Here is a 22519-nt window from a genome sequence, read left to right as displayed (position 1 = left end):
GCCTGTTTATGGTTATGAGATGTTGCAACACCAGTGACAGGATCAAACCTGGTAGATTCCTGACTCCTATATCAGGAAAGAAGGTGGGGAGGAAAAAGCAAGCTGGAATTGCACTGCCTGCAATGCAGAGAAGATGTATCCAAGTCACCTTTAAACACAACACTTGGATAAGCCATGTCAGCACAGCGGCAAAACTTGCCTGGGAAGCAAGGTAAATTACAAACTCCATTACAGGGTGTGACGGTGTGCTTCCCCCGCCCATGACCTTTATCTCCTGTAACCCTGCTTAGGTGATAACCACCAGTGGTGATTGTAATGGATGCATCTGGTCACGATGGCTGCATCAGCTCAAAGTGAATTCAGGAGACAGATAACAACACAATAGCCTAGGGCTATTGTGCAATGCGCCCACCGAAGAAACTAAAACCTGTGGTCAGCATGCAAATATGACTATGGGTCAATCATCTTATCCCCATAAATAGTGAGCAGCCCAAGAGCCCTTTGAGCTCTCCTGCACGGCAGCGGGCTGCACGCCAGGATCTCCCCTTGAGCAGGGACGCCTCTCAAGGTTACTCCTTGAGGTTGAGAGATTCCTTGCCGCAACAGATCCTCGGTAAGTGACTAATAGCATGCTAAACTTTGAAATCTTAGCTAAGTGATATAAAGGATTGATTGCGCATATATAATCCTTTAGACATAAACCATTGACCAAGTCTGGGACTAGGACTGGATCTAGCCGCACCTAGACTCCTCTCTGAGAAGGAGTTTAGAAAGCAAGGGGATCCTTCCGAACCTCATGACTCAACGGGAGGGTCTCCCTGACAGTCCTGTCTGACCCTGTCCTCTATGCAGTAAATAATCAAGTGTGCCTCGCCATCGAATCTTGTTAAAACACTGTTGCATTGAACTTTGTTAACTCCCTATTCTGTATCAATAAACTATATTTTTACTTCTCTCTTACGAGTAAAGTGCACGCTCACTCCATCTGCAACACAGGGCAGTTAGGAAGCTACTATTCTCCTTTAAATTAGCTATTAGCTAATTTAAAGTTGGCTTCTGTAGAGTTATTTTGCACAGCAGGGACTGCAGTAGAGGCACACGCATGTCTATGTGGTCATCCAGGGTTGAGGCAGTGCCATGAAGCTACCTTGGCAGCTGTTCAGCTTCAATGAGACTCATGCTATTCCCCATCCCTGCACAGAGAAAAAAACCTGTTCTATTATCCTTTCTTCAGTCTAATTCTTTTGTCGTTTAAGTTGACTTTCCCCTCCATGTATGTACCCTCATAGCCCTGATTTTCAGCTGAGAGCAAGCACCAAGCATATCATTCCAGGTCCTGATCAGCCACCAGATCCCTCCAACAGAGAAGCAGCATATCTCGATCTCCCAGACAGTTTTGTAATTAAATTTTAAAGAGTGCTGCTCACTCATGTTTTTTGTAGCAGGCTTTCCTTTCAGCTGGCAGCTCACTCCCATAACATAATCATTTCTCTACGAGTCTCCTCAGTTAGGATTGGTTTTGTCAATCTTCAGTATTACAATTTTTCTGTATTAGTGTCCTACATCTCAAGGTTAGTTTACACTGTTGGGATTTCTTGTAGGGAACTTGCTGCTTTGCTTTGTGCTCTGTATCATACTGGTGTTTATTTTGGGAAAAATTTGGAATGATTTACAATAAGACCCTTGTTTTATAACCCTTCAGTTTTAAGTTCAAATAGACTTTGCATAGTCTCTATTTTTCCTATTACCACTGCCAGGAAGGATCTCGATACAGTTTTAAAGAAGGACCTGGTTGATAGAAAAGAAAACTCTGGTATCTTTTTAGGAAGGAAGAAAACAAACCCAAATCTGACAGCAATAGAAAGTTGTCACCTGCTCTGGGGAAAGGAGGAGATGTTTATTGCAGCTCAGTGGAAGCAGCAGTCTCTTTAGAGACAGAAGCACTTCTAACTGTCTTGCCAGCTAAGTGAGGTAAAAATCCATTTACTGTCATGAAAATATCCTATGGGGAGAATATGGGTACTGGGAACTCTGCTCATTCCTACAGCAAATTTTGTATCTGTGCCAAATCTGCTGCCAGGCTGAAGCTGTGAGTAAAAGCACTAAACAGGGCATTTGCTGGCAATAACTCCTGCAATTTGGGGGAGTTTTTGCCTTTTGGTGTATATAGTGCTATCACCTCCAGTAATGGTAACCAACAGCTCCAGGAGACTCGGCTGCCTGTGAATGCCCAAGTCTTTGCATGAGTGTGTACAGTGACCAAGGTTCATTTGCTCTCATCTCCTTCTCATTAATGGCTTATTATTAGTGGCATTATATATGTATTAGTGGCAGCCAAACATGCACGTAGATGAAGCTCTTGCTCCCCAAAATACAGAGAAAGAGGGCCAGAGTCATGCCTGGGGTAGACTTATGGGCTTTGCATCACTGGACTTTTTCAATGAATGATTTTCTTCTGTTTAAAAGAACTACGTTTCTATTTTCACACCTCCATGCTTGCTGTTTGGGAATGCACTTAGGATTTCTAATTACTTTGCAGTGCAGTTCCTCCATAGCTCCAAAGCTGATTAAAAAGAGCACTCAGTGAAAAGGTAAAGAATATGGGTCAGATCCCCAGATGGTGTAAAAGCAGTGGATCTCAAGTGAGGTAAAAAAATGTAATAAGAGCTAATTCTACTTTCTTTGCCGTATTTCTTAATATGCTTTAAGCTTGGAAAGAATGGTGGGAGTTGGGGGTCAGCAGTATCTCTCACCCGCCCCCTCTGCACAGGTATTCTCCTGAGATGATGCATGTCACTATCGAAAGCTGCTTATCTTAGTTCTAGGAGGATGAACTAAACATAAAAAATACAATTCATAATACTAAATAAAAATAAGAATCAGAAGATACAGGGCAGGGGCAGTTAAGTGCCTACACATTTCAATATCAGCTATGTCTGCAAATTGTCAGCCCAAAAAGGTCATTAAAATAATCTGGCCTTTTATCAAGAGCAAACTCTTGCTGACTGATAATGCTGAAAACATGATGCTAATTCGAGACATCTCTGGAAGCTAATTTAACCCTTTCCTGAGCATCATCCATACTGCCTGTGATATATGAGCTATCTTCATGCAAATTTGGTTCTTTTCCCATCAAAGGCATTTTCAGTTAATTCTGTGGCTCTTCAACAAGCTTTTCATCTTGTTGCTATTTCACCTTCACAGCTACTGCCCTATCTTCATAAGGATTTATTCCATTCCCTTCAGATGTAAGCACTAGCTGGGTTTAGAGAAAAAATAAGATCAAGTATCATTTGCACTTCGCTTACGGAGGACCCTGTCCCTATCAGGTGCCAAAACACTCAGCTCCCATTAACTTCAACGTGAGATAGCGGCGACTTCGCTAACAGCATTCAGCTTTTTTTCAGGTTTGGTTCCCTCACAGATTTCTGCAGATACTGGTAACAATTTCATTAATGAGTTGGGATTTTGATAACTTACATACAAGAGCATAGAGGGCTATCAGGTCTAATGACAGAGCTGCAGATCTGCTTACTCAGAAGGTAAGATCCCTTACCAATCCCTTACGTCTTAACCAATCTAAGCAACATCCCACACGGTTTTCAGCATCCCTTGTGCGCTGGGGGATACCTGCAAACAGATCCCTCTGATAAGAATTAATGCATGCCCTTTGCTAAAGCTTCAAACCCACTGACACGATGGGGTTTCTGGATTAAATAGATTCCCCTCAAATATTTATTTTACATGATAGATTATTTATAAGAGGTTTCAAATGCTCCAGCCTTCAGTCAATAGCTGACTCTACAGCTTTCGCTATCACTGCCCCTTTTGATTTCCTTTGGTTTTCTTTCCTTGAGATCAAGGTGATCTATTTTTAGTGCAGGGACTGGTTAAGTGAGGAGTTGCTATAGTGACAGATAGCTGATACAAACCAAGTCCCACTGCAATTCCTCTGGCTGGTAAATGAATGCTACCCAAAGTGGGGCAGCGGCCGGGGGTGCCCAGACACTGCTCAGCTTGGGGGACATTAATAACTGCCCAGAACCCTCAAGGTCACACTTAATGAAATGGCCAGAAGGCAGCCTGGGTGCTTTTTGTAGGGAACACACGTCTTACTGCCTTTGTTGGCCCAATAAATGAGTCAGTGTTCATCTTGGGCTTTGCAGTGGTCTCCTTCTGCTGGTCTGCTGATACAAATCAGCTGTACAAGCAGCCCTAGCTGCCTCTACCTGAGAAGTCACTCTGTTCTTGAAAATTTATCGAAACAAGAGTAGTTGTATGCGAATGTTGAAAATTGGGTAGGAAAAGGTGCACAGTCAGGATATGTGCAACTTCAGCTTTCCTTGCAACTGAACAGCTGAGCATCACAGAAATGTTGGCTGGAAAGGATGTCTGGAGGCCACTTCTCCAATCTCCCACTCAAAGCAGGTCTGACATCAGCCAAGACCAGGTCAGCCATGGCTTTGGCTAGCTGAGTCTTGAAAACCTCCAAGGATGGAGAAGCCACAACATCTCTAGGTTACCTGTGCCAGTGCTGCACCACCCTCTTGAGGGAGTTTTTGCTGACATCCAGCCTGACCCTTCTCAGCCACAAACTCTTATCTTTTATTCCTTCTTTCACCATCTGCCACCACTAAGAAGAGTTTGGCTCTATCACCTTTGAAACTGCCCTTTAGGTAGTTGCAGGCTGCTTAGATTGCCCCTTAGCCTTCTCTCTGCTGGACATAAAAAAGCCCAGTTTCCTCAACCTCTCCTCATAGATCCCAAAACATCTGCTCTAGGTCCCAAAACATCTTGGTAGTCCTCCAGGAAAACCCTCTCCAGTTCCCCAGCATTTTTCTGATGGGGGGGACCAGAAATAGGACACCCTGTTCCAGGTGCAGCCCCACTAGCACCAGGTGGAGGGGTATAATAACCTCCCTTGACTGGATTGCGCCGTTCCTCCTAATGTAGCCCAGTATGTGGGTCATGTATTGGTAATGACAGCACATTTCTGGATCATTTTCCAGATGATATCCACCACAACCCCCAAGTCCTTCTCACTGGGAGTCAGTCATCAGCGCCTGGCGTGTACTGCTGCACGGGCTCATCTCACCCACCATCCATGTCACTAATGAACATTATCAGTCCCCATACCGATCCCTGGGTGTTGACCATCCCTAAATTCAGGTATGTCCCTTGGGAAATGTCAGCATTATTCCAGCTTCTTGTCCTTTCACTCAGTCCTTCTCTCAAGGAGGCTGGTACAATCCTCACCTCTGAACACCCATCCAAATTTTGTTGCCACTATTGCAACAAGAACCTCTCCATTGCAAACTTTTAGTCTCCCTCACATCTCTGGTTGACTTTCCATCTCATTTCTCCCTCATCTATATTCCTTAAATTGATTTCTTGTCCTATGCTTGTTTATTGTCTCTAATTATACTATACACAAGCAGCGGGGATGTCACAAATCATCTGTTCCTCTCCAGGAGCATCGCCCGCCAGGAAAGGCAAGATTGTCGCGAGAATCCTGCGTGTGCTATCATAATTCTTGCACTGACTGAAATAAAACCGCAGGGCCAGATGGGCAGGATCTGTTAAACAATCCAGTGACTGTAGCTCTGAGCGTATCAAAAGGGTCCTTGTTACCCCATGGAGAACACAGCACTGGGAAGCAGCTGTTTTCCGATGCCTGGAAAAAACTCTGAGGAAACAACAGGATGCTCGTAATTAATGTCAGCTAATCCTAGCATCCCTCCTCCAGCTGAATCGCCCCGACTTTATCAAAGGAGGAGCAGAAAAAGGACAGGACAGGAACTCCTCAGTGCAAGTGTGTGATGCAGCGCTGGGCTCCGTCCTTAAACCAAGTAAGGCTGCGTGACGTCTCTGGCACGGAGAATTCAAGCCTCTAAGCCAGGCCTGCCAGCCGCACAATGGTATCTCACAGAGTAGCCTTCATCTCTTGAGACCTAAGCCTTTGTGTTTTAGTACGACTCTGTAATGACAATAAAATGGCTAAAACAATTTAGAGGCGTTAAATCCCACTGCTCCAAGCTCTTTTGAGTCCTTGAACTGCTTTTAGGTTGGACAAGAATAAAGGTGAAAGTAGAAAACAGCTGAATCCTGGTAATTCCTGGGATTTGCTGATCCAATAAACCTGACAAACTGCCTTAACAACATCTTTGAAATTGCACTCTTGGGCAATTCACTGAAACTTTGAGCAAGGAGTCAATAGTCCAAAACATTGATTTCTAATTAAACAAAAGTACTCACCTACCTAAATGCTACTGTCAGGTGGAATTTTAGGCTGTGAAAACAGATCTGGGCTTGAAATTTGCTTTTAAAACCTGGCAACAGCATTTGTAATATAGATGCATGGGAGTATAAATAAATTGTGGTCTAGCTTAGCTCGTTCAAATCAAGTAGAAAGTCAGACTAAGATAACAGCTTCTCATACAGATATTCTTCTGAAAGTCAGAGCCCTTGAAAAGTACAAGTGAAAGAAGGAGGAAAAAAAACCCCAGTGCACTAAGGATGAGAGTGCAATTTTGATCATGCATGGAAATCGGTAATTCCAGTGATTTTTGGCACATGGGTTGTGACCCTCCAGCATTCAGCATGAAGACACTCCAGGCTGCATTCTTTAAGCTGAGATGTCATGTATGAAAGGCTTATCTACACTATTTTCTTTTCACCTGAAAAATGAATCAGATGATAGTTAATTATATCACAAGGTAACTGAGATAGGTTTTGAGCCTTATATACATATCAGAAGTGACCTTGTACCTGAAGGTAACAGAAGTGAAGGATGGAAAAAGGAAATCCTAATAAATACATAAATACCGTCTGCGTTCAGAAACAGGTAATGTCTGCTTCCGCTTTCACTTCCAGTCAGTGCCTGGCTTCCTTCTGTCTCAGTTTCTCCTTTCCCACCTCAATGAACCCCTCCTCATACTTGCATTTCACAGCTTTACCTAGGTTCAATCCCAAGATTTGCCTTTAGTTTCTCTGTCTTTCAGGAACAACATTCATCCTGCTGTTCCAAATGACTCTATTTGAATACCAGCAGAATTAAAGTATCCTTAAGACAGTAAAAAAACTGAAGTGTCTGTGATGCTGCTGTGCCTGGGGGACAAAACCTGCACCCACAAGCACCAACAAGGACCGTAACCACATGGACTCCTCCCAGATGGGAGCTCTCCCTGCCAAAAACCTGTAGAGTTTGTAAAATAGACTGCCAAAAGGGAGGCTGGCCCTGCTGGTCTCACCCACCACGTTGTTGACAACAGCACGTCAATGCCGAGTAATTCAGTCATTTATAGTAATATCAGTATTTTTGATCAAACGTTGCAATGAGATGCAGAGAGCTGCCTGGAGCAGGCCTGGGAAGAAGCGTCGGTGGGCAGATTCATTGGCAGCACCGATCTGTAAATTTGTGCCTCAAGAGAACATACTGTATTTTCACGTGTATAACCTGCCCTTTAGACAAAACCAACTTTCTTTGAAAATAAATTCCTTGGAGAATTTGCATTCTTGGACAACTCGGCGTGAGATTAAAGAGTCTACATCTTCTTTAAGCCCACCAAGGGGTGCAGAGGAAGGATGCTGCTGGGCTCTGCACCAGGGAGGGAGCAAGGGAAGAGTCCAGGGCAAAGCACTCTGCTCAATATACCTCCATTTCAACTTCCACCAAATCAGTGGAGGTTTTCTGGGCTTTATTACTCTCTGAATTTACCGGTACCTGCTTGAAAATACCTTGCTGATTCTATTGCTTCATGGGCACAGTCCTTTTCCCCCCATTCAGAATGCTTCAAAGCTGCGTACAAAGCTGGGATGTGCCAGAAAGCACCAGCACAGTGATTATAAGGAAGCAGAAAATGGCAAAATAAAAAGTCTCAAACATTTCATCAGGCTCGTCACCGCTTTTCTCCTTTCTGACAACAAACCGTAGAAATTTCACAGCTTCTAGGCCTTGGAGCTCTCTGTAGTACAAGATTAATCTGTACTGATCAGCCAGGGCTGCACATTTTCTGAAATCACTGTCAGCTCAACAGAGCGTGAAAACCAGTAGAGAAAATCATTAACAAACCAAAGCGGTCTCAGTTTCTCATGCTCAGTCTCTGCTGCTGGTGGTTTTAAGCTGCTTTTCAGGAGCAACAGGATTTTGCTCTTCCAGTTTGTTTACGGCAGCCACTGGAATGTGCAGTGACCCCCTCACTCTCATTTATTTCTCCGGGAATTTTTTCACTGTGGTTTTTCCCCCACTGCCTCATAACAGGAACATCCCACCAGAATGAGAAAAATAAATATCTCCGCTCCGGTCATCCCACAAGCAGCATCACCCACTTAGGGGCGAAGCACTGGGTGAGCTGCAGCTCCCCAGGCTGGAGGAGCAGGAGATCAAGTCCTGTCTCCTTTTGCGATCGCTTCTCCATCCTCCTCCCACACGTTTTCTGTCTCTGTTCTCAGTGCAACTATCCGCAACCCGGCTTGTGCCAATAAATCGTGATGTGAGCCAGGCTGAAGTATCCCCTAGGTTTCCATTTGCACTTGGAGAGGTTGTGAACTGCCTGCTCTTTGGTTTGGTGTAAGTTCTTGCCCATGGACTGCTGCCTGAGCTGGTTGCATCCGATGGCACGTTAACTCCACGTGGTGATCACTGACCCAGTCACCACATCTCCGCTGTCGGGAAGGAAGAGTATGATTTCTCCGCTTGACACACGATCCACACTCACCCCCAACTCCAGGGGTCTGGGAAGGACTCTGGCAAGCTATGGAAGAAGCCCCTTGAGTTTTTGACTGAGAGGGGAAGACATTTTCCCTTGGAGTATTTAAAGATACTCTAAATACAGCACCTCTCAGATCTGCTCAAGAGCCTCAGCAGCCCTCCATCCCACGGCAGTTAGCAGGGACACGAGGTAACACATGTGCACTGAGTGCCACCAGCCTGGCTACAGCAAGTTACGGAGTGACTCACGGACAAGTCCCTGCTCTTTGCAGCGGGACCACCTGGTTCATGTACATGGTAGGGCTGAAGCATGTTTGTACTTGTATGTATTGAGGTCTGAGTCATTCAGCAGGCTCACTCCTAATTTAGTCCTAATTTGCACCTAATTCTAACAGCTGGCAGGAAAATTGTCCTCGAGAGTTACTGAGGAGGGACAGGTCAGGGGCCGAGCGGCAGCACTGAGGTTTGCTTGCAGCCCCTTGGACCCGGCTTGTCAGGGCTCAGCTTTGGCCCCTGCTGATTAAAATCCACAGCAACAAATCCCAGGAGGAGCAGCATGGGCAAAGAGAAGCTCCTGGGCATTTCCATGCAGCTAAAAGCCTCCAAAATGAGCCGTTTGAGGCTAAAAGCCTGGGCACAAGGCAGCGCCAGGGGTCACAGCAGCCACATGTGCTGCAGAGCGCTTCCTTCGCTGGGCACTCATAGCTCGGGTAGGGAAGAAACACTTTTAACATTATACCTTTTGGATGTGTCATTCAGTCCTTCACGGAATAGATGGTGTCCTTTAAAGGGCAGAGCAATTAGCCTTGCTGGGGCCAAAAAGTTGTCCCCTTCAGAAATGCCACAGAGCCTATCTATTTACAACACACCGGGCTGCAGCAAGAGCTGGCAAGCAGAGAAGCTGCCAGCAACCCTGCACAGGCAAGCAGCAACTGCAATAGGAAGGAGGAAACTCTGCAGTGGTGATCCAGAAGTTGGAGCAATTTTGGGTAATCCCAGTCCTCAGCCCTGCCAAAATCATATTGCATAAATCAGCTTCCCTGCTGTTGGGTGGATAGCTCAAGCTTTAAGGTCTCTCTGTTGGCTGCTCCTCTCCCGGAGCAAAGCTGCGGGCTCTCTGCCTTCTCCCCACAGCTCTCCCTGCTCTTGTTTGCTCCTGGTGCTCATTCATGCTTTTTTCCTTCCCCTCTCTGTGTGCTCTCTGCTTCTGTTTGGCCATACTCAGGTCTCCTCTTGCTGTTCACTTGGCATAAAAGGACTGTAAAGCTCCAAAACCAGGGAATTACAGAGATGCCCATCCTTGGCAATGCCACCCTCCACTTCTCTACCAGGATGTGAACCTTTTCCTCGGTGCAGAGGAAGGATGGGGTTTGGCTCAACTGATACACAGAATGTACTACTTGATAACTTTAGTTGCAGTGGCCTGGTGGTATCTACCCCTGGGAAGACGAGAAGCTGCGCTGGCCCAATCCTAATTACAACGACCAGAGGACTCTTCCTTAAAATGCTAACAGAGATGGCCAAGAAAAATCAGAAATTCCAGATTCAACTAGTACAGGTGACAGAGCACTCCTTTCTGGGGCATCAGGGGATTTTTTACTCTTCTTTCCTTTTCCATCCCTTTTCTGAAGACAATCCGAGCTCATTCAGCAACAGGGAGGCTGCAGTGGCAGCACGGCCACTCTGGGAGAGCAGGGTGGGAAAGCCCGTGTTGGACTGCTGTCATTCATTTCTCATCCCTGATGGCAGACGGCAACTAAATGGGATGCACCAGCGTGTGACCGAACCTGATGAGCCACCAAGTCTGGTTGCTACCAACACTCCTGCACGCCACTAATACTGATCATAAAACCTGCTGAGTGCCGGCGGTTCCCTTGAGAGCTGCTCAGAAAGTGTTTATTAAGGCCTAATAGCTACAGAGATACAGATTAAATCTAGAAAATAATGCAAAGCTTTTGCTTTGACATTTCCCTGCAAGTAATTAAGACCATTTTAGGGGGAAAAATAAAGCATTTGCAAGTGTGTTAACTTGTTTCCCGAAAGGAATCCAGACTCCTCTGGGATGGCAGAGGCAATCCCCACAGCAGAGCACCCGAGGAAGGCAGCAACCCAGACACATCCCGTTTGCTTTTTCCCACTCTTGTGACTTGGTAGTTCTCTGTTCACAATGCAGGGAGCTGACCTGGTCACGCTCTCACAAGAATGGCATCTGCAAAGTCTGTAGAGTAAATACTGTGCAGAAAACTCTGCCTAATGCTTGCTGTGTACCACTGGAGCGGGCTACGGAGCTGGCTTAATGGGAATGAGGATAAGGAGGAGCACATTTTTTGGCATTTCTGGCGTTACACTTTCAACTTTTTTTTATAACTCTGTCACAAACATTACAGTCCATATAGCCAGTACTCTTGGTGCAGGACAAATTATTTTCTCCGTGGAGGAAGATGAGGACAGGGTTTAGAGTTAGACTCGAGGAAGCAGACTTGCAACACTATGTTTGGTGCTTCCAGCAGTGAATCCTTTTGCAGGTGTTGGCTATTCCCATCTCATTGATGAAACCACAAGAAGTGGGTGAATTAATGGCTTAAAGTGCCGTTAATCACTCAATCAACACATTGCACATGTGTTTCTGCCTAGGTGAGAATTTAGGGGTTTTAATTAGAAATTTGGGAATAAATTTTACATCTGGGCAATCTGTAATCTAAATTTTCCCCTCTTCTTGCATAAACTCTGTTACCTGTCTTTGTGTATCTTGCTGACACTGTGAAACTCCAAAGACCTGGGTCATACCTCATTTACGTCACCTTGATCTTACTACCACTCCAGCAGAAACCCTCAGAAGGGTTTAGGGGAATGCAGAACACAAAATAAATTGCAAAACATTAAATAATAGAAAACCAAGCTTTCTGGGCAGCCACCCATCCATCAACAGCAACTCCCCATCACTAAATCTGTATGCATCTCTCCGCACCATCCATATGGTCCAGCACAACTCATACCTTCGTCACGCTGCTGGATTTAATGCAGTGACTCCTGACCAACGGAGTAAAAAAGAGCCTTGCCTACCGGTTGCACGAGTCAGCCTCTCTAAACTGTGCCTTATCCGGCTGATTCAGTGTAACATCAGTTTTAAACCTCTTAGTCACAGGACAGAATCTCTCAGCAGCACTCATGGTCTTCAGGGAACCACAGAGTTGTAAAACAGCTACCATTAGCCCATATAGGAAATGCATTAAACATTACATTTCTTCACTATTCTTAAGAAATATATCCAGATCCTGTTGGAATACCCCTTGTGTCCTGGCCAGCTGATCCCTACGTGATACACAGACTCTCTGACAGACACGACTCAGCACCTGTGCTAGAGTTAACACTCAGTGACCAGGAAAAGCTTTTGATTAATGGAGAACGGTCCCTAATTGCAACTCAAACACAATTGTATTGGCAACTGCAATATCAGAAAGATATGTTTTAAAACGCATTACTTATCAGATTGATATGCAATTTTTCTCTACTTAAAATCCATCTTTCAATATACAGTGTTAGCCCTAACTTTGCATTTGGTTACTATTCTTCAGTTAAAGTAACACTAGTCAACAGCCCCTTTTGAATGTATTTCATAGCGTTTACTGTAAAGCTTCCTGTACCATCACTCTTTTCCTAAAGGTTATATCTGGTGTGTGTTACACGTGCCAGCTCAGATGTTCATCTTCAGTGCAAACCAACATATAAAGAACCTGCATGCAACAACTGCACAATTCAGTCAATGAAATTGGGAAGCACAAAATCCTTGCTCAATTATTCGCTATCCCCCACTCACTGCCCTCTCCCAAAGACCAATGTCCCTCCTTTTCAGACGGGTAATGCAGAGGGTCCCTACCGAACAGGCCACGAGGATCGGACTGGCGTCTCTCTGAGCTTTTGAACTGCTCCTTTCTCTTCTTGCTCCCCCTAAAGCTACCAAAACGCTTCATGAGCTGCAACATGCGCTCGCGCGGCAGCAGCTGTCGGTCATGCCCAGGATTGAAGAAAAAAAGCAGTGCGAGGGGCAAGGCAAGGTGCCACTTACACCAAACGCCCAGGTGCAAGAAAATAAAGCTCCAGAAAGACTGTGTGGCTGCAAAAAAAGTCCAGCTCGCCGGCGGCTCGGCTCCGAGGCGCTTGGTTGTGGTCTTTGTGGAGAGCCGCTCCGCAGCAGGCTGCCAAACCTCGCACGCCAGGCGCTTCCAGTCTTAATTCCAGCATACAGTAACTCGCCTGCAAGTATCTGTGGACACAGGGAGAAGTTCAAAGTCTGCCCAGCTTGCAGCCACGGAGCTCTTATCCGTCAGCCGTCAGAAGCTTCGGAGACCAAAACAACGTTTCCCAGCGGATCAGCTCATGCGGAAAAGGTCAGGAACTGCCTGATAAGCTCCCTCGTTTAAAAAATACTAACTATGCAAAGGAGCCACAAGCCCTCTTGAAGGGAATTGTCATGTGCAGCTCGGCATGATGACTCTTTAAAAAGGCTGTAAAAGGAAACCACCCCTGGACAGACAATTCCTGGCAGCAAGCGTCCCGGGCACACTCGCACCATGACATGACATCACCCAACTATTTTGATTCATGTGTGCTGGGTCTTCACAGCGACAGCATAGTCCAGCTGCATGTTGATGAGCTCCGAAACGCCTGGCCCTCCGCAACTAATGACTAATGGATTAATGGGAACAAGCTTCTGCCAATTCATAAAAAGAAGGCTGATACTTTCTGGAAACCGTAGCCGGAGCGATGGGCTGGACTTTCTCTAGCGATGTGCCCTCCCCATGCTACACATATCTATATGCTCTGCATAGATTGCTCCATTCAAATTTCCTGTCTGCAAAGCAAAAGGCACCCGGGATAGCTGTTTGTAACACAATTGAAATCCACCTCGTGGTCTTTTCAATGAGACAAACATTCACAGGGCTGTTGCTCATCCCGACATTATGTTAGGCTCTGAGTCTGTACATTTAGAGCCATTTATTTTAGGAAAGGGTTGAGCAGCGTGGGCTAGATCTTGAGCAGCTGGAAAGGGGTGCAAGCACGAACCAAGGCATGGTCAAACTATCGTAGCCAACCTTCCTAAGATTACAGTAAATGTTCTGTGAAATCAAAAGCTTTTTTTAAAGTCATAGAGCACCAGCCTTTCCTCCAGACATCACTGGAACCTGAGGCTCAGATCTTTCAAAAATCAAACCCTATATGAGTAATGAGCGCTTTATCTCTTTAATTCCTAGAAGGAATTAAAGGTCATAGCACCTTTGCCCTCTCCAAGGAAGCATGCCTTTTTCTTTGTGCCCATTATTGGTCCTGGGACTTAATATCATTAGAAAGGAAAAAAATAAAATCCAGCCATGAATACTGCAGAAAAGACCTTTATCAAAACACAGATTTCTTGCAAATTCTGGTCTTTCAGAAAGATGGCTGTCGCCAAGGCATCAATGCAAGGATGTGCCAGGACTTCAGGGACCCCGAGTGAAGGTGCAGAGATGACAGCAGGTTCCTCTGCCATCCTCAACTACCAGAGACTTCTCTCAGTCTACCCTATGGAGAACATGGAAGAAGACAGTACAGAGGGCACCTAGCGACCAAAATAATCAAATTATTAGGCAATTATTTTCCAGACAGGGCTCTCACTGAGATCCAAGTGAGGAACCACCATGATTAATTTAAGGCTCTTCCCAGCCTTTCCTTTCCGGACTTGTCCTCCTACTTTCTTTTATCCCCATCTTTGTGGTCCCAGCCACGTGTTTCAGCCCTGCATATGAAGATCCCAGTGCTTTTCACCAAATAACAGTCTTATGCATAAAACAGCCTGTCAGTACAATGCTTTATGAAAGCCGCTTCTCCAGCCCCTCCCTTGAGGTTCACTGTTCACCTAGTGCAGAGGAGAACCAGGTGGAGCAATGAGAAGTGTTTAGGGACTGGCAGGGGAAAGTGTCAGTGTAACTTAAATACTTGTTTTAACGTTGTTGTAGGAAGTGTCAAGCTCTTCACACCCCATCTGGCCTTGTGTGACCACCACATTTACCTCTGCAAGCTTCATCTTCACTGTGCCTTCCCTTCATTCTGCCATGCTCATGCCACCGTGACTGACACAGTAGCTGTAGTGGGGCAAGCTCTGGCTCTCCCCATAAGCACATGTCATGGGCCAGCTCTCAACCTACTTCCGTGAGACCATGACCTTCACAGTCCTTCCCATTTGAAAAACAGTTCCCCAATAGCAAAACTGAATCTTCCTTGCCACAGTTTAAGCCTACTGCTTCTTGTCTTATTCACCATGCACATGGAGAACAGATCGTTCCCTTCTGCTCCAGAGCAGCCCTTGACATATTTGAAGACAGTTATCCAGTTCCCTTTCCAGTCTTTACTTAGCCAAAGACACAAGAAATGCTGCCTACAACACCAATGCAATCTGGACCTCAAGTTTCCCCTCCTTAGGAAAGCATTCATCATTCTTCAGTGGCCAGAGGACTGCTGAGAATGACTTCACGTCATCAGAAACAAAAATATTTAAATCCCTTTTTAATGAGATAAGAATTGGTATTGCTTCAGCAGGGAAACAGCCCCCTTTTTGATAGAGGCCAAGGATAAATAGTAGCTGATGACCTTTTCAAGCAGGGCCATTGCACCAGGAGGGCTCATTTCCCCTTATTAAGGAAAGCAGCAAGACCCTAATGTTTCTGTACAGAGCTACCAGAAAATGAAACAACGCTGTTTAACAACTGACTTTCACAGTAATTTGTTAAAAAAAGCACTAAGTACTTTGAGTATGATCATTTTGTCTCCCACAGCTAATGGTCTAACAGATACTAGCACATTTACACCAGGTACTACATCTTCTTAATGATTCCAGTGGAAGGATCTTATAAAACTAATAATAAAAAGCTGGGCTTCAAAGAGCTCCTTTGGGGCCATCTATGTTCTGGAGATTGAAAACACAAATCCCTTCCAAACAACCATGAAATGGACTCTTGTCAAGCTACTTTAGTCTCCCAAATTAGTTATAGCATATTATGTTTCTTGAGCTGCGTAAGGATAACACCGCCCCTTCCAAAAACCATACGTGGGCTCACTCTAAGAGGTACCGAGCATTGGGGAGCTTAATAAAATTATGTGGGGGGAAGGAGCACACAAACACTTGTGTTCATGTGTGAAATGCTTCCCTAGTCCCGCTGTATCTGCTAAGCTGGCAGGGCCTGAGCCATTTCATAGCCTTAGAGCAGCCTCTATGCTGACAACTTGCCAACCTGCCTCCAGCCCCACCACCCTCTTGCACCAAGTCATCTGTTTCTCTGACAGTTTTACTTTGATGATCTAGCATCAAGTCCAAAAAAGAGCCTAAAAAAGGCTCTAGAGCTATAAAAAGACCACATCTCCTGGAAATCTCCCTTACACCAATTCTTGCCTTTAGCCCACCAGCCACCTGTGTGCCGAACCCACCCAGCAATGTCCTCCCCTGCTCGTCTCAGCCCTCCACCCCCTTAAACTACCTGTTTTGTTTTGTTTTGTTTTAAAAGGGAGGCTGGAGCACACAAAGTAGAGAAGATAAACCTCTTTCTGCTACATTTTTCACTAATTCACAGGGCCACATAGGGAGAGGGGTTTCATGGCAGGAGTCATCTCCAATCCAACCCAAAAAAGCCCCAGCAGTGGCTGGGCTCCCTCTTCTCAATGCATCTTGCTTTTCAGTTCTCCATCTCTCAGGATAAAAGCACCTTTTGTACCTCCCCCCAGTGATTTAACGTGACTCTTCAGGCACAAACTTAACAAAAATGTTCCTTTCTCTGGATGCAATGCGAAGATTTGTTCTATGACGTAGAATTGGGGGTTGAGTGTTCAGATTTGGTCTCCAGATAGGAAACATGGAAAATGCCATTGCACCAACCAAGCGCACCCATCATGGGGTGTCTGACGCAGACGTCAGAGTTCTGAAACACAAACTGATTCATCCCTCTCTCTGTACCGTGGTGAAAGTACTTTAAATGCTGATATTTTGAACTGTTTCCTCACTTGCCTTTTTAATAGGAGCTTTAACCTGATACACAAATGCAGCAGCAGAGTGTGGGGCAGGCAATGGGGACCAGTTAGTCCTATCAGGGTTTATTCTGGTATGAAAATGGAAAAAACACTTTCCTCCTTGAAATTTAAGAGCTTATTTAGCACAAACCAGGAAGGCTAAAAAGAATATGTATCCCCTTCATGAAAATTAATGCTTCAAGTGGCTTCTGACTGCAAATCAGCAAAACCAAATATTTCCTGTTCCTCATTGCTGAGAATTTCCTTGTTCAAAATTCCCTCTGTATTTGTCATTGCTCAAAGAAATAAAGTTCAGATCCATTCTTAGAAAGGTAAAGGATGAATCATGTTTGCATTTCTACATGGATAACTTTTCTCTGCCTTGTTCGGCTTAAAAATTTTCCTAAACTGGAATTTTTCTAAATTTCTCTTCTCAATTCTACAGACTGATGTTGGCAAAATTAAACATTTTTTATCATGGTCAGTGGCCGGGACATGCTTACAAGCCTCACAACACCAGACTGGTTTTAACTGCAACCGTATTTCATATAAATAGCAAACTTGGAAAATATTTCAAAATAACATGCAAATAAATATGTAAAAGAGATCGTTGCTCTAAAAAAAACCTGCTCAAGACTACAAGTGATGCAATGCACAATAACAAAAAGCCTGTTCTGCCTGAACACCATTTGCAGGGTAGTTGAACAGAGCATGCAGCCTGCGTTGGTAAAGGGAAATACAAACTACCACTTTCTCCATCTGGTCCAAGTCCAGCTCACACCCCATAAAAGAACTGCAAGTTTATGACTCCAAGCTGGGCTCAATTACTTCCCATAATCATAACCAAGTGTTTCACTGTAATGAGTTTTTGTCTTTATCCCCTTTTTTATAATACTTCATGCTGCTTTCACTGTGCATTAAGAAAGATTTCAATCTCTGAAGCTGTCAGGCTGGCACTAAATTGGTTTTGAAAAATCCGAAAGTTTAATTTTACTTCTTTTTAGCAGTCCCAAAGGTGCACACTAGATTCCCCAGAACTCTTGGTAAATTACTTTTAAATTACATCCTGGCGTCTTTGTGATGTTTTTCTATCCTACCTTTCCAGAGTTATAATATGAACCAGCAGGAATAGGAGTAACGGCGATGGTAGCGTTGGCATATTGGTGATTTCTAGTAAGAAAAACAGTGTATTTCAGGCTCAGAGCACCTACCCCAAAAGACCGATAAGCTGGGACTGATGACTATGATCCTATCCAAATGATAGTTTTATCATTTCCCCACATCCTACTAATAAACTGTGGTGCATATGTTTCCAGCACTCACTTCTTTAGCAATTTCAGTTCGTAATGTGAAAAATGGAGCTGTTCTTATACACGCCACAATCTGGCTGTGCTCAAAACAGCAAAACAGTATTTGATCCAGCAAGTACAGGATGTCTGGTGTGACAACACAACTCCTAAAATTTAATAAGTTCTCAGCTAAAGGAAAACATCTCAGCAGTAACTTTTACAAAAAAATGGTAGAGGCAATAAGGTTCCTTAGAAGTATTTTTCCACTTGTGCTTTTCTCATCCCTTCTTGCTTCTCTTTCTTCTTGCTTCTATCAAGTCTTTTAGCCATATCCATCCACAAAACCTTGAGAAGGAGATAGGATTCACTGGAACATCACAAATCTCCTTTTCATCCTTTTCTTTTTCTTCTTTCTCTCCTGCTTCCTCACTTCTCATGCAGGATTGGAACAGATTAAATGGTGTTAAAGTTGTAATGGGCATTGTAGGGCTGAACAAAATATCCCCTTCAGTTTAAATTAGTCTTTCAACCACCACTGAATGAGTTGCAAAGTGAATGGCAGCAAATGAATAAAGCCAGAAATGACTCCAAGAAAGTGATACATTAGGGATGGCCAGTACCTGAAGAGTGAAATTCATACCACTATCCTATAGTGAACACCCCAAAACACAAGAGACTAAAAATCAGAGCACCACAACTCCACAGAAATACAGTCCTCCACTGATTCTGCCTTAGGAGATTTATTTGGAGAGAAGAGGAAAACTGACTGAATTAGCAATGGTTTGCACCAACCCTCAGCTGTCCTCAGATGTGAACCCTATACAAACCCAGCAAGCATCCTTCGTTGCACAGCCATACATTTGCAATTCATAAGCTAGTAGGAGCATTAGGAGTATAACAGCTTCACACATATTTACTACAGTTTTAACATTCATGCTGGCACGGTTATCACAAAATACAACTTTAGTGACAAACATGCATGTTGGAAGCAACGCCCTCATCCTAAAATCAAGGCGCGATGATGAGATTACAAAGTAATTTCAAGTTCTGTATCCCTCTGCTCCCCACAATAAGCAGACGAATCTGACAGCAAAAGCCAAGAAATTTGCTTATGCACAAAATAAGACAACAAAAAGCCTCTTCTCCTGGCTTAGGTATTATTATTATCTGGCTTTTTTGGTTGAAAATATTCTTAAGTGTTCCCTAACAATAAAAAATGCCAATAGTGCAATGTGGCGGTTGACAGTCATCCCACAAATGACCCATTCCTATCCCACAGTGGGTATAATAAAGACATATGTGCTATATATTATACACATAAAATTAGAGACAGTGGTCAGCAGCATCCTATTAGACATGTGAGACAACACAGAAATGCTGACTGAAGAGAAAATTGAACCACACCTTGAAAGCTAAATCCTTAGCTAACGCTTGAGAAGCCTTTCTCATTCCTGGCTCCAGCAACTTCACTGATGACTCTCCTCTTCTTCGGTGATGAAAGAAGGACCTCGTTTGGTTCAGCTGCAAGAGAGCAGCAACTTCCAGAGGAAGGAACCATTCCCCGTGAACTCCTAACCTCAAGTCTGCCAAAGCTCAAGGACGAAGGAGTTTGCATACTTGTGCATCTCCTGCTCTCAGCTGCCGTGATGGTGCAGGAGAGCCTGAGGCCTACATTCAGGTTACCTTTAGGGGTATCTAATGCAGGTGTTTACACAGAACGGACATTTTCCATGAACTACTGCAAAAGTTGTTTTGTTGACAGTGAAAGCAGGGTCTTGTAGCATTAGACCAGGGGTGAGCTGAATTGTTCATTGAACTCAAACTCAAAGCTCACAAAATCCCGATGACTTGCTGGGGTATCCATAGGAAGGGCTTTAACTACTTATTATATAGCCACCAACAGTATGTTTACATGAATGACTAAGGACATTGCACAGGACTGGATCTCAATCCGATGAACTAAACACAGGCGCAATGCCAAGAGAGGAAATTCCTAAAGGATCACCCAACACTGCATTGTCATTACAAGTGGGATTGCTCCAGCAAGAGGATTACAATAGAAAGGGAGGAATCCACCGTGTGCAGACAGGGACTGCACTGAAATCCAACCCCCTGCACAGCCTCTTTGCATTGCAGCCAGCTCCCTTGGTCTATTTGTTCAAGCCACCCCTAGCAAATACAGTAGACCTTTATCTGGTGGTTAAGGAACAATACAAGGGATTTAAAAAAAACCCCAAAAACACGCACAAAAAACCCCCCAAGATCTATCTTCATTTTCTACCCTTACTTTTCCTACGAATTAATGATTCTGAAGCATCGTTAGTTGTAAGCAAAGGAAGAAACCCAAGTACATTGCATACTTTAATGTCATAATAATTGAACAACTGGCAAATCAGCTCTGTTAACTTCCCAAGATAAACATCTCGGGAACCATCACCAGCTAGATCTCATATAGCACCTTTTCATCTTCAGCAGAAGGGAGGTAAGCACCATGGTTTGTAGCTTCTTTGCACAGGGAGAAGTGACTTTCCATAAGTCCCTGTGCAGCAGGCTGGCAAGAGGCCAGCGAGGAACAGAACAAGATGGAGGTCTGTTGGACTCAGCGGCTCTGCTCCTTCCATTCCGAGAACAGGACATATTGTTCACACTGCGTTAAACCACTGTGTGCCTGAGGTGGCTGTCTCACAGGCCCCACCTCCAAAGAGATTACTAGAATTAGTCGCCCAGATTACGGAAGATCTGCCAGAGCAGATGGGAGCATAGACGAGGAAACATTTGTTATTACATACATGAGGTCTGGAAGAGAAATCACTCAAAATCCTTCTGTTTTCTCTTTCCAGGTTGTTTTTTTGGTTTTTGGGGGGTTTTTTGAGATTTTTTGCACCCAGATCAAACACAGAAATTTTGTTAGCAAAAGAAACTTTCCTGGCTTTTTAAGAGAGATGAAAGCACAGTGAGAAAGACAGACCCTGCAGCTTACTGAGATGGTAACAGAGGTACCTTAGCAGTCTGCCAGGGTACAGATGGGACAAAGACCAAGACAGTGGACATGTAAGGGAAAGCTGGCATTGTTTTACTGTCTACAATGAGCTAGAAACCATCCAAGCCCCAATATTTTCCATTTCTTGATGATTCTATCAATTCGTGGCAGACAGGTAACTTGGAAAAAAGAATCCGACACATCCATGGCATCCAGCTGGGAAGCTGCTGCGACTGTAGGAACCACAAGCCTGTGGTGGGAGTGAATCAAGAGACAGCGTGGGACAGCTTGGGTGGTAAAAAGTTCCCTGTTCATTCACTGTGCAAGTGAAAACACCAAGCACTGTAAAGTTCAGAGTTGTTATATTTAGGATTGTGTGAAAAATCTCAGTGGGTTGGCTGGGACCATCGCAGACATGAACTAGAGAAAGCTTTTTGAGTCTTTATGACTAGATGACAGAAAGGCTGGAAACCTGGGAGCTACAAGGCAGTAAGAGAATATTCCTGGAAAAGCCAACCCTGCCAGTCTGCACACACAATACCTGGCAGGAGAAAAAATAGTCTGAAACCTTTTCACAACAGCTAATGATAAAGGCAGACTGAAAAGGCTTTCAACTGTGTCCTCGGGGGGACTGCCTGAAAGCCAGAGACAGAGTGGGGAAGAGGCAACATCACGGTAACTCCTTGCGCAACACTTCCTTGGTTATTTAGATTTTAGGATGCCCTTGTGAATCAGCGGGCGGGTACCAGTGCTCAGGCACATTCCAGCTTGACACAGTTCTCAGGCCGACACTTAATTTGCAGCCAGTATCTTTCCCTGTTCACTTCCTCAAAACACATCAAGCCTCAAATTTAGGAGAGACTTCTGGAACCAGGAAATCTCTTCTAGTGGTGACTTAGCTTAGCAATGTCTTGGCCTTGTAAAATCATTTGAAAATGATCTAAACTAGTATCACAGATGACCACAACTTGTTGTACAGTGCCATGAGATTCCCAAATCTTGTCAAAAGTCATCAGCTTGCAGTGGCTTCAGTGCTTAAAGCAGAAGGCACTCTCCCAGGTAGCTCTAACATCATTAATCAGTTTAAATTCCACATCAAGAATCAAAGCAGAAACTCAGTGTTATGGTTACAGAGCTCTGGATATATGCAGCAGCACAAAGCCCAACTCTTGAATTTCTTGGTCTGCCCCAAAAGCATCCTGCATCCTTAGTCCTTCACTCGGGTGTTGACGTTTTCAGGGGCACGTTTCCAACACAGTCCTATGAGCTTTCCCTAATGCAGCCTGGTGCAATTCTGGCTCTCAGAGTCAAGGTTGCCCAAAACAGCCTGCAAAAACCTATCAGTGTTACAGATGGAATGCTTTTGTCATTATTACATAATACATATTTATGGAAAAAAGTACTCCATCATCACCTTGGCAGCTAGCAATAAGGCCTGGCAAGTCTGACAGTCATCTTATTTGCAAGTATGTCACTGCAGCAAAAAATATTAAAACCTCTGTGCTA

The 22519-nt window shown here is 44.4% G+C and overlaps 1 protein-coding gene across 2 annotated transcripts in view; it reads right to left on the bottom strand.

Moving 5' to 3' along the window:
- Window positions 1-22519, bottom strand: part of PRKAG2 (protein kinase AMP-activated non-catalytic subunit gamma 2) — a 230124-nt gene that overhangs the window by 109343 nt on the left and 98262 nt on the right. Inside the window, exon 1 of one of the 2 annotated variants that reach the window (XM_072854750.1) lies at window positions 12588-12693. The exons of the other annotated variant lie outside the window; for it this stretch is intronic. Within the exon in view, the coding sequence (XP_072710851.1) occupies window positions 12588-12693 (106 nt within the window). Of the gene's footprint in view, window positions 1-12587; window positions 12694-22519 lie in introns of those variants that run through there. 2 annotated transcript variants of the gene reach the window in all.

This window comes from Ciconia boyciana, chromosome 2 (genome assembly GCF_034638445.1).
Source record: "Ciconia boyciana chromosome 2, ASM3463844v1, whole genome shotgun sequence".
Lineage (NCBI taxonomy): Eukaryota > Metazoa > Chordata > Aves > Ciconiiformes > Ciconiidae > Ciconia > Ciconia boyciana.
Note: the sequence above shows the minus strand (reverse complement) of the source record. Positions and strands in the feature narration are given on the sequence as shown.